The sequence below is a fragment of the Salvelinus alpinus genome, chromosome 2, assembly GCF_045679555.1.
Source record: "Salvelinus alpinus chromosome 2, SLU_Salpinus.1, whole genome shotgun sequence".
NCBI lineage: Eukaryota > Metazoa > Chordata > Actinopteri > Salmoniformes > Salmonidae > Salvelinus > Salvelinus alpinus.
In genome coordinates this window covers 86513242-86525370 of record NC_092087.1, presented here as the reverse complement: position 1 = coordinate 86525370, position 12129 = coordinate 86513242, and the positions used below count along the sequence as shown (strand labels likewise).

At 45.6% G+C, this 12129-nt stretch overlaps 1 protein-coding gene across 2 annotated transcripts in view; it reads left to right on the top strand.

Annotated features, from left to right (window-relative positions):
* LOC139544764 (slit homolog 1 protein-like) overlaps nucleotides 1–12129 on the top strand; it is a 122200-nt gene that overhangs the window by 87971 nt on the left and 22100 nt on the right. The window contains exons 12-22 of one of the 2 annotated variants that reach the window (XM_071351985.1): nucleotides 193–264; nucleotides 780–923; nucleotides 1993–2156; nucleotides 2845–2868; nucleotides 6395–6539; nucleotides 6617–6691; nucleotides 6981–7124; nucleotides 7514–7657; nucleotides 7845–8011; nucleotides 8657–8789; nucleotides 10679–10747. In XM_071351985.1, coding sequence (XP_071208086.1) covers nucleotides 193–264; nucleotides 780–923; nucleotides 1993–2156; nucleotides 2845–2868; nucleotides 6395–6539; nucleotides 6617–6691; nucleotides 6981–7124; nucleotides 7514–7657; nucleotides 7845–8011; nucleotides 8657–8789; nucleotides 10679–10747 — 1281 coding nt within the window. Of the gene's footprint in view, nucleotides 1–192; nucleotides 265–779; nucleotides 924–1992; nucleotides 2157–2844; nucleotides 2869–6394; nucleotides 6540–6616; nucleotides 6692–6980; nucleotides 7125–7513; nucleotides 7658–7844; nucleotides 8012–8650; nucleotides 8790–10678; nucleotides 10748–12129 lie in introns of both variants that reach the window. The other variant, XM_071351984.1, reaches the window with a different exon arrangement.

Here is a 12129-nt window from a genome sequence, read left to right as displayed (position 1 = left end):
CATGGTGTTACTGGTGTAGTACTGAGTCTTATTCTATATGGTCTCTACAGGGTCCTGTATGGTAATACTGTCATGGTGTTACTGGTGTAGTACTGAGTCTTATTCTATATGGTCTCTACAGGGTCCTGTATGGTAATATTGTCATGGTGTTACTGGTATAGTACTGAGTCTTATTATATATGGTCTCTACAGGGTCCTGTATGGTAATAAGATCACAGATCTCCCCAGAGGACTGTTTGAGGGACTCGGCTCTCTAGAACTGCTGTAAGTACCATACTGTCTACTTCCTAAAGCATACCCTATGAAGTACACTATACAGTCTACTTCCTAAATCATTCCCTATGAAGTACACTATACAGTCTACTTCCTAAATCATACCCCATTCCCTATGTAGTACACTATACTGTCTACTTCCTAAATCATTCCCTATGTAGTAAACTATACTATCTACTTCCTAAATCATTCCCTATGTAGTGCACTATACTGTCTACTTCCTAAATCACACCCTATTCCCTATGTAGTGCACTACTTTTGACCAGAGCCTGATATGCAGTATGTGCTTTTAGTTTAGGAACTGAACTTCTCTTCCCTCCGTCCCTCCCTCTCTCCATCTCCCTATTTCTCTCTCTCTCTGTGTTACTGCTTCTCTCTCTCCCTCTCTCTCCATCCTCACTCAATTCAATTCAATTCAATTCAAGGGGCTTTATTGGCATGGGAAACATGTGTTAACATTGCCAAAGCAAGTGAGGTAGATAACTCTCTCTCTCCCCCTCTCCCAGTCTCCTGAATGCCAATAAGATCCACTGTATTCGAGCCACAGCCTTCCAGGACCTAGAGAATCTAGCTCTGCTGTCTCTCTACGACAACAAGATCCAGACCCTGGCTAAAGGAACCTTCACACCCCTACACAGTATACAGACACTGTGAGTCTCACACACACCTTCACACCCCTACATAGTATACAGACACTGTGAGTCTCACACCATCACACCCATACACAGTATACAGACACTGTGAGTCTCACACACACACCTTTCACAGTATACAGACACTGTGAGTCTCTCTCTCTCTCTCTCGCACACACACACCCGGACGGACGGACGGACGCACGCATGCACGCATAGGTGTACTGTCAAATACAATACCCAAACAGGCATACATACATGTTCAATCCTACATACAGATGAAGTCTTCACATCCATTTAGTATTAGAGCAGGTCTGTTCAATGACGGTTCTGGAGGGCCCAAACACTTCTTTTCATCCTCTCCTTATAATAAGGGACTAATTCAGACCCGGGACACCGGGTGAGTGCAATTATCTACTAGGTAGAAACCAAACCGGAAGTGTTTACACCCTCCGGGACCTGGAATCAATTAACGGCCAGGTAGAAACAAAACCAGGAGTGTTTGGGGAGTCCAGGACCTGGAATCAATTAACTACCAGGTATAAACAAAACCAGGAGTGTTTGGGGAGTCCAGGACCTGGAATCAATTAACTACCAGGTATAAACAAAACCAGGAGTGTTTGGGGAGTCCAGGACCTGGAATCAATTAACTACCAGGTATAAACAAAACCAGGAGTGTTTGGGGAGTCCAGGACCTGGAATCAATTAACTACCAGGTATAAACAAAACCAGGAGTGTTTGGTGAGTCCAGGACCTGGAATCAATTAACTACCAGGTAGAAACAAAACCAGGAGTGTTTGGGGAGTCCAGGACCTGGAATCAATTAACTGCCAGGTAGAAACAAAACCAGGAGTGTTTGGGGAGTCCAGGACCTGGAATCAATTAACTACCAGGTAGAAACAAAACCAGGAGTGTTTGGGGAGTCCAGGACCTGGAATCAATTAACTACCAGGTAGAAACAAAACCAGGAGTGTTTGGGGAGTCCAGGACCTGGAATCAATTAACTACCAGGTAGAAACAACACCAGAAGTGGTTGGGCCCTCCATATTCTTTTAAAACCTGACCTCTGACCCCTCTCTCCCCCTAGTCACCTGGCTCAGAACCCATTTGTGTGTGACTGTAACCTGAAATGGCTGGCAGACTACCTGAGGTCCAACCCCATAGAGACCAGCGGTGCCCGCTGTGCCAGCCCACGCAGACTGGCCAACAAACGCATCGGGCAGATCAAGAGCAAGAAGTTCCGCTGCTCTGGTGTGTGTGTATGTCTGTCTGTCTGTCTGTGGTCATCTGACTGTGTGTGTGTGTGTGTGTGTGTGTGCAGTGTTTGTGTGTCTAGCTACATCACTTTGTTCCAACTTATGCCCGTCACAGCACTCTTTCACTTCATTTGCCAGCGTTATCTGCCAGCGTTATCTGCCAGCGTTATCTGCCAGCGTTATCTGCCAGCGTTATCTGCCAGCGTTATCTGCCAGCGTTATCTGCTAGCGTTATCTGCCAGCGTTATCTGCCAGCGTTATCTGCTAGCGTTATCTGCCAGCGTTATCTGCTAGCGTTATCTGCCAGCGTTATCTGCCAGCGTTATCTGCCAGCGTTATCTGCCAGCGTTATCTGCCAGCGTTATCTGCTAGCGTTATCTGCCAAACCAGCTCTAGTGAAACCAGTAACGCGTCCTTGATCTGTGTGCTTTAGAGCTGGTACAGGTTATGACAGGTTATAAGGCATTACATAGAGTTATGTTAAACCATGACGTTACAGGGCCAGGAGCTACTGCTTTCTTATTCATCAGAGATATAGATATATCTATCTTAGAGTAGGAAAACAAACATTTGACAAATCACAAAGCTACTGCATTCTACAGTATATATGAATATTCTATATGCTGATGCCATCCTCCTTAAACTGTCAATCAACTTAACTTGTTTTTCTGTTTCCATGGTAGCTAAGGAGCAGTACCACATCCCAGGTACGTGTGTGTTAGTTCTACATATCCGTATATGTACTTCTGTATATCCGTATATGTACTTCTGAGCCACACAGTCCCGTGTGGCTCAGTTGGTAGAGCATGGCGCTTGCAACGCCAGGGTTGTGGGTTCATTCCCCACGGGGGGACCAGGATGAATATGTATGAACTTTCCAATTTGTAAGTCGCTCTGGATAAGAGCGTCTGCTAAATGACTTAAATGTAAAATGTAAATGTATATACATACTGTAGTATATTATACTGTACATCTGTCCTGCACATTGGACTCATGTGTGACGTATAGAACATGTCAAATGAACTGTGACCTCTGTGTTGTGTCCATTTTGGACGCTAAACAGTACCTGGAAATACTACACCCTGTTCTATGTAGGGTTGCAAAGTTCCGGGAACTTTCCCCAAATTCCCAGGTTTCCTTCTGATTCCCTCCAGATTCCCTCCTGATTCCCTCCTCCTGATTCCCTCCTCCTGATTCCCTCCTCCAGATTCCCTCCTGATTCCCTCCTCCTGATTCCCTCCAGATTCCCTCCTCCTGATTCCCTCCTGATTCCCTCCTCCTGATTCCCTCCTCCTGATTCCCTCCTGATTCCCTCCAGATTCCCCCCTCCTGATTCCCTCCAGATTCCCCCCTCCTGATTCCCTCCTGATTCCCTCCAGATTCCCTCCTCCTGATTCCCTCCTGATTCCCTCCTGATTCCCTCCAGATTCCCTCCTGATTCCCTCCTCCTGATTCCCTCCTGATTCCCTCCTGATTCCAGTAACATTTCACTTGGGTAAACTTGGGAAATTTGTGAAAGTTACCGGACATTTGCAACCCTAATTCTATGTGTGTTGTACAGTATATGTAAAGACAGTATGTTCTATTTGATAATACAGTGTGTTCTACGTGATCAAATCAAATTTTACTAGTCACATGCGCCGAATACAACAGGTGTAGTAGACCTTACAGTGAAATGCTTACTTACGAGCACCTAACCAACGATGCAGTTGAAAAAAATACGGATAAGAAATGAAAGTAACAAGTCATTAAAGAGCAGCAGTAAAATAACAATAGCGAGACTGTATACAGGGGGGTACCGGTACAGAGTCAATGTGTGGGGGCACCGGTTAGTTGAGGTAATATGTACATGTAGGTAGAGTAATTAAAGTGACTATGCATAGATGATAACAACAGAGACTAGCAGCAGTGTAAAAGAGGGGGTAGGGGGTGGGGGTCAGGGCAATGCAAATAGTCTGGGTAGCCATTTGATTAGATGTTCAGGAGTCTTATGGCTTGGGGGTAGAAGCTGTTTAGAAGCCTCTTGGACCTAGATTTGGTGCTCCGGTACCGCTTACCGTGCGGTAGCAGTGAGAACACTCTATGACTAGGGTGGCTGGAGTCTTTGACAATTTTTACGGTCTTCCTCTGACACCGCTTGTTATAGAGGTCCTGGATGGCAGGCAGCTTAGCCCCAGTGATGTACTGGGCTATTCGCACTACCTTCTGTAGTGCCTTGCGGTCGGAGGCTGAGCAGTTGGCATACCAGGCAGTGATGCAACCAGTCAGGATGCTTTCGATGGTGCAGCTGTAGAACCTTTTGAGGATCTGAGGACCCATGACAAATCTTTTCAGTCTCCTGAGGGGGAATAGGTTTTGTTGTGCCCTCTTCACGACTGTCTTGGTGTGTTTGGACCATCTTAGTTTGTTGGTGATGTGGACACCAAGGAACTTGAAGCCCTCAACCTGCTCCACTACAGCCCCGTCGATGAGAATGGGGGTGTGCTCGGTCCTCTTTTTCCTGTAGTCCACAATCATCTCCTTTGTCTTGATCACATTGAGGGAGAGGTTGTTGTCCTGGCACCACACTGCCAGGTCTCTGACCTCCTCCCTATAGGCTGTCTCGTTGTTGTCGGTGATCAGTCCTACCCCTGTTGTGTCATCGGTAAACTTAATGATGGTGTTGGAGTCGTGCCTGGCCGTGCAGTCATGAGTGAACAGGGAGTACAGGAGGGGACTGAGCACGCACCCCTGAGGGGCCCCTGTGTTGAGGGTCAGCGTGGCGGATGTCTTGTTACCTACCCGTACCACCTGGGGGCGGCCCGTCAGGAAGTCCATGATCCAGTTGCAGAGGGAGGTGTTCAGTCCCAGGGTCCTGAGTTTAGTGACGAGCTTCGTGGGCACTATGGTGTTGAATGCTGAGCTGTAGTCAATGAACAGCATTCTCACAATGGTGTTCCTTTTGTCCAGGTGGGAAAGGACAGTGTGGAGTGTGACTGAGATTGTGTCATCTGTGGATCTGTTTGGGCGGTATGCAAATTGGAGTGGGTCTAGGGTTTCAGGGATGATGGTGTTGATGTGAGTCATGACCAGCCTTTCAAAGCACTTCATGGCTACCGACATGAGTGCTATGGGGCGGTCGTCATTTAGGCAGGTTACCTTAGTGTTCATGGGCACAGGCACTATGGTGGTCTGCTTAAAACATGTTGGTATTACAGACTCGGACAGGGAGAGGTTGAAAATGTCAGTGATGGGGCCTCCCGGGTGGCGCAGTGGTCTGGTCTGCTGTGCCACCAGAAATTCTAGGTTCGAGCCCAGGCTCTGCCGCAGCCGGCCGGGACCGGGAGGCTCATTGGGCGATGCACAATTGGCCCAGCGTCGTCCGGGTTAGGGAGGGTTTGGCCGGCAGGGATATCCTTGTCTCATCGCACACTAGCGACTCCTGTGGCGGGCCGGGCAAAGTGCACGCTGACCAGGTCGCTAGGTGTACGGTGTTTCCTCCGACACATTGGTGCGGCTGGCTTCCGGGTTGGATGTGCGTTGTGTCAAAAAGCATTGTGGCTTGGTTGGGTTGTGTTTCGGAGGACGCAATTGTTCTATGTAATAATACAGTGTGTTCTATGTGATAATACGGTGTGTTCTATGTGATAATACGGTGTGTTCTATGTGATAATACGGTGTGTTCTATGTGATAATACGGTGTGTTCTATGTGATAATACGGTGTGTTCTATGTGATAATGCGGTGTGTTCTATGTGATAATACGGTGTGTTCTATGTGATAATGCGGTGTGTTCTATGTGATAATGCGGTGTGTTCTATGTGATAATGCGGTGTGTTCTATGTGATAATACGGTGTGTTCTATGTGATAATACGGTGTGTTCTATGTGATAATACGGTGTGTTCTATGTGATAATACGGTGTGTTCTAGATAATACGGTGTGTTCTATGTGATAATGCGGTGTGTTCTATGTGATAATACGGTGTGTTCTATGTGATAATACGGTGTGTTCTATGTGATAATGCGGTGTGTTCTATGTGATAATACGGTGTGTTCTATGTGATAATGCGGTGTGTTCTATGTGATAATACGGTGTGTTCTATGTGATAATACGGTGTGTTCTATGTGATAATACGGTGTGTTCTATGTGATAATGCGGTGTGTTCTATTTGATAATGCGGTGTGTTCTATGTGATAATGCGGTGTGTTCTATGTGATAATACGGTGTGTTCTATGTGTGTTGAATGTGTCCAGGTACAGAAGACACCCGTCTGAATAATGAGTGTAACAGTAAGCCGGTGTGTCCTGCTAAGTGTCGCTGTGAAGCTAACGTAGTGGACTGCTCTAACCTCCGTCTCACCAACTTCCCCCAACACCTACCTGCCTCTACCACCGAGCTGTAAGGACACACACAGTATAATGTTGTCTATTGCTGCTTTCTGTCTGTTCTCTGACGGTTTTCTCCTCCTGTCTCAGGCGTCTCAACAACAATGACATCTCAGTGCTGGAAGCCACCGGCGTCTTCAAGACCCTCTCTCAGCTCAAGAAAATGTACGCTCTCTCAATTTACTTCTGAAGTGTTAAGTTAACCACCATTGTTGATTTTCTTTGGTATTAATTCATCACATGTATTCATAAACATTTTAATAATAATAGAATTAATAAACATACTGTAACTGCTGATGAGGTGTAACAAGGCATAATATGTCAAACCAATATCTAAAAGGAATTCATATCTATGCATTAGTAACCATAAAAGTCCACTTGTCTTGTATGTTATTGGATAATTCAGTTGACCATTTGTTTGTTGTTTGTAACAAGCATAATCTGTGTTTTTCAGTAACCTTAGCAACAACAAGATCTCAGAGATTGAGGACGGAGTGTTTGAGGGGGCGGGGTCTGTTGTGGAGCTCCATCTGACAGCCAATCACCTGGACTCTGTCAGAGGGACCATGTTCAGGGGCATGGGCGGCCTCCGCATGCTGTGAGTTAGAACCTTCCTCATTATTATCATCATCATCATTATTATTATCAGCATCATGTCCATTATTATCATCAATCAATCACACGGTGGCTAGGAAAAACTCCCTAGAAAGGCAGGAACCTTGGAAGAAACCTAGAGAGGAACCAGGCTCTGAGGGGTGGCCAGTCCTCTTCACCCCCGATGTGCCTTATTGCTATTTGTCGTGGAAATTCACACTGAGAGAGACTTTGTCATTTCTTCAAACGATCATCTTTATTTAATATACATTTAATTATTGCAATAATGAAACTGGTCAACCCAAAGGTCTTGAAGGATATTTGTCGTCATCAATATAAAATGCTGTCTTCAGCATAGACTACAGTGTCTCTGTGTCGATCTGTGTGTTGTAGGATGTTGAGGAACAACCGTATCAGCTGTATCCATAACGGCAGCTTCACTGGTCTGACCAACGTCCGCCTGTTGTCTCTCTATGACAACCAGCTCCACACCATAATGCCTGGGGCCTTCGACACACTGCCCAACCTCTCTACACTGTAAGACACACATACACAAATCATCCTTGAAGAGTTTTAGAACTCTGTTATAGACTGACTGACTCTCTCTTTCTCTCTCTCACTCTCTTTCTCTCTCTCTTTCTCCCCCCCATCTCCCCCATCTCTCTCTCTCCCCCCACCTCTCTATCTTTCCTCCTCTCTTCCTCCCTCCCGCTCTCTCCCTCAGGAACCTGTTGGCCAACCCGTTTAACTGTGACTGTCGTCTGGCGTGGTTGGGGGCGTGGCTTCGTTCTAGACGAATCGTAACGGGGAACCCTCGCTGCCAGAGCCCCTCCTTCCTCAGAGAGATCCCGCTACAGGACGTAGCAGCACCAGACTTCCGTTGCGACGACGGTACCACGGACTCACGCAGAAACACACATCTCACACAAGGACACATAGAGATTTTATAATTATTATTTTTTTTATTTTTTTTTATTTTTTACCTTTATTTTACTAGGCAAGTCAGTTAAGAACAAATTCTTATTTTCAATGACGGCCTAGGAACAGTGGGTTAACTGCCTGTTCAGGGGCAGAACGACAGATTTGTACCTTGTCAGCTCGGGGATTCGATCTTGCAATTGATCGAAAGTGATGTAAGTTTGATAAAATCTGTCAGCCTTTCCTCTCTTACTTGGACCAGTCGGTGCTGTGAATTTGAACATTTTAACGCACTCTCAATTGTAATATTTTAATCTACCTTTGGGCAGCATGTGCTGGCCCCGCCACCCGAGCATTTGGGGGGGGGACATCTACCCTCTTTCTTTCTACCTGTCCTTGTTCTGTATGTCGTGTTCTGTAATATTTGTTTTGTACCCAAAACTCTGGGTCTTGTTGTTTCTGTCTGCTCTTTTATGTTTAAATAAGAATTGCGTACTTGTCTTTTATACCTATACACCATCCTTGTGTGTGTTCAATAAAACATATTTGAACGAACGTGATATAAGTGTATTCAGTTTGTAAATGTTTCAACTAGTCTCCCGTCTCTCCCAGGTGCAGTATTGGAGGAGAGTAGCTGTGCAGCTCGTCCTCAGTGTCCCAGTGAGTGTACCTGTACAGAGACGGTGGTCCGCTGTAGTAACAAACACCTCCAGGCCCTGCCCAAGGGGTTGCCCCGCAACGTCACTGAACTGTAAGTCACAGACTGGGGTTAGAGGTCAGGGGTCAGGGTAAAGGGGCAGGAGACAAAGGGAAGGGTGCTAGGGGTTAGGGCTTAGAGATCTGCAGCACACTTTTCTTACATGCTCAGTTCACCAGTTAGCACTTAGTTATATAACGTATTACCTGTGTAATAGGTAGGTATAACCCTATAGGCTGTTCTGGCTAGGACAAGGCTTACTGACTAATAGGTAGGTATAACCCTATAGGCTGTTCTGGCTAGGACAAGGCTTACTGACTAATAGGTAGGTATAACCCTATAGTCTGTTCTGACTAGGACAAGGCTTACTGACTAATAGGTAGGTATAACCCTATAGTCTGTTTTGACTAGGACAAGGCTTACTGACTAATAGGTAGGTATAACCCTATAGTCTGTTCTGGCTAGGACAAGGCTTACTGACTAATAGGTAGGTATAACCCTATAGGCTGTTCTGGCTAGGACAAGGCTTACTGACTAATAGGTAGGTATAACCCTATAGTCTGTTCTGGCTAGGACAAGGCTTACTGACTAATAGGTAGGTATAACCCTATAGTCTGTTCTGGCTAGGACAAGGCTTACTGACTAATAGGTAGGTATAACCCTATAGTCTGTTCTGGCTAGGACAAGGCTTACTGACTAATAGGTAGGTATAACCCTATAGTCTGTTCTGGCTAGGACAAGGCTTACTGACTAATAGGTAGGTATAACCCTATAGTCTGTTCTGGCTAGATCAAGGCTTACTGACTAATAGGTAGGTATAACCCTATAGTCTGTTCTGGCTAGGACAAGGCTTACTGACTAATAGGTAGGTATAACCCTATAGTCTGTTTTGGCTAGGACAAGGCTTACTGACTAATAGGTACGTATAACCCTATAGTCTGTTCTGACTAGGACAAGGCTTACTGACTAATAGGTAGGTATAACCCTATAGTCTGTTCTGGCTAGGACAAGGCTTACTGACTAATAGGTAGGTATAACCCTATAGGCTGTTCTGGCTAGGACAAGGCTTACTGACTAATAGGTAGGTATAACCCTATAGGCTGTTCTGGCTAGGACAAGGCTTACTGACTAATAGGTAGGTATAACCCTATAGTCTGTTCTGGCTAGGACAAGGCTTACTGACTAATAGGTAGGTATAACCCTATAGTCTGTTCTGGCTAGGACAAGGCTTACTGACTAATAGGTAGGTATAACCCTATAGTCTGTTCTGGCTAGGACAAGGCTTACTGACTAATAGGTAGGTATAACCCTATAGTCTGTTCTGGCTAGGACAAGGCTTACTGACTAATAGGTAGGTATAACCCTATAGTCTGTTCTGGCTAGGACAAGGCTTACTGACTAATAGGTAGGTATAACCCTATATTCTGTTCTGGCTAGGACAAGGCTTACTGACTAATAGGTAGGTATAACCCTATAGTCTGTTCTGGCTAGGTCAAGGCTTACTGACTAATAGGTAGGTATAACCCTATAGTCTGTTCTGGCTAGGACAAGGCTTACTGACTAATAGGTAGGTATAACCCTATATTCTGTTCTGGCTAGGACAAGGCTTACTGACTAATAGGTAGGTATAACCCTATAGTCTGTTCTGGCTAGGACAAGGCTTACTGACTAATAGGTAGGTATAACCCTATAGTCTGTTCTGGCTAGGACAAGGCTTACTGACTAATAGCTGGTATAACCCTATATTCTGTTCTGGCTAGGACAAGGCTTACTGACTAATAGGTAGGTATAACCCTATAGTCTGTTCTGGCTAGGACAAGGCTTACTGACTAATAGGTAGGTATAACCCTATAGTCTGTTCTGGCTAGGACAAGGCTTACTGACTAATAGCTGGTATAACTTAGTTACTTTGTTTAACCACAGTCTCCCCCTCCTCCTCTCAGCTATCTGGATGGGAACCAGTTTAGCATGGTGCCCAGAGAACTGTCCACCTTCAAACACCTGCAGCTGGTGTGAGTTAACCATGTGTGTCTGTTAGTGTGTCTGTTAGTGTGTCTGTTAGTGTGTCTGCTAGTGTGTCTGTTGTGAGTGAACCATTACTGTATGTTAGGGTGTCTGTTAGGGTGTCTGGTGTGAGTTAACCATTACTGTCTGTTACTGTGTCTGTTACTGCATGGTCAGTGGTGTGCCTGGGCTTAGTTCCTCATTACTGATCCTCTCACCGATACTGTACTGTACAACAGTGTACTGTGCCTTAGTGGTCACCAACCATGGTCCTGGTCCTGGTCCCTACAGAGTGTACAGGTTTCTGTTACAACCCACCACAACAGACCTTCATTAGCTTAACCGGTTGTTTTAGAGCTGTGCTGGAACAAAAACATGTACACAATGTAGCTGTCTAGGGCCAGGACTGTTCTAGTGGTTTCTCTACAGTCCAATCTGTAACCATGACCACCAGGTGGCGATATGGAGCCTGCTCTGCACTTGACTCCACTCCAGTCAACAACAGCATTATCCAATCCACGATCCACCAGCTCATAGCTCCCTCTGATAGACTAGTGTGGGTTAATGGTCATTCACTTAACACCTCCATTTGACACAAAAAGCCTTTATTCTGTTGAGATGGGATATGAAGTGTGTAGGAGGAGGGGTTGTTGCTGTGTGTCTGATGGGTATTAAACTGCATTAACAGTATGGCTACGTCTCAGCCCATTCCCTATGTAGTGCACTACTTTTGACAATGGCCCAGGCTCTGGTCAAAAGTAGTGCCCTATAAAGGGAATAGGGTGCCATTTAATTGGGACACAGACTACAGTGCACTCTGAAGGTATTCAGACCCCTTGACTTTTTCCACATTTTGTTATGTTACAGCCTTATTTTAAAATGGATTAAATATTTTTTCATCAATCTAGACACAATACCCCCAAAATGACAAAGCAAAAAACAGAATATCAAATGTCCATAAGTATTCAGAGTACTTTGTTGAAACACCTTTGGCAGTGATTACAGCCTCCAGTCTTTTGGGGTATGTATTTGGGGAGTTTCTCCCATTCCTCTCTGCAGATCCTCTCAAGCTCTGTCAGGTTGGATGGGGAGCGTTGCTGCACAGCTATTTTCAGGTCTCTCCAGAGATGTTTGATCGGGTTCAAGTCCGGGCTCTGGCTGGGCCACTCAAGGACATTCAGAGACTTTTCCCGAAGCCACTCCTGCGTTGTCTTGGTTGTGTTCTTAGGGTCATTATCTTGTTGGAAGGTTAACTATCGCCCCAGTCTGAGGTCCTGAGCGCTCTGGAGCAGGTTTTCATCAAAGATATCTCTGTACTTGGCTCCGTACACCTTTCCCTCGATCCTGACTAGTCAGTCCCTGCTGCTGAAAAACATCCCCACAACATGAT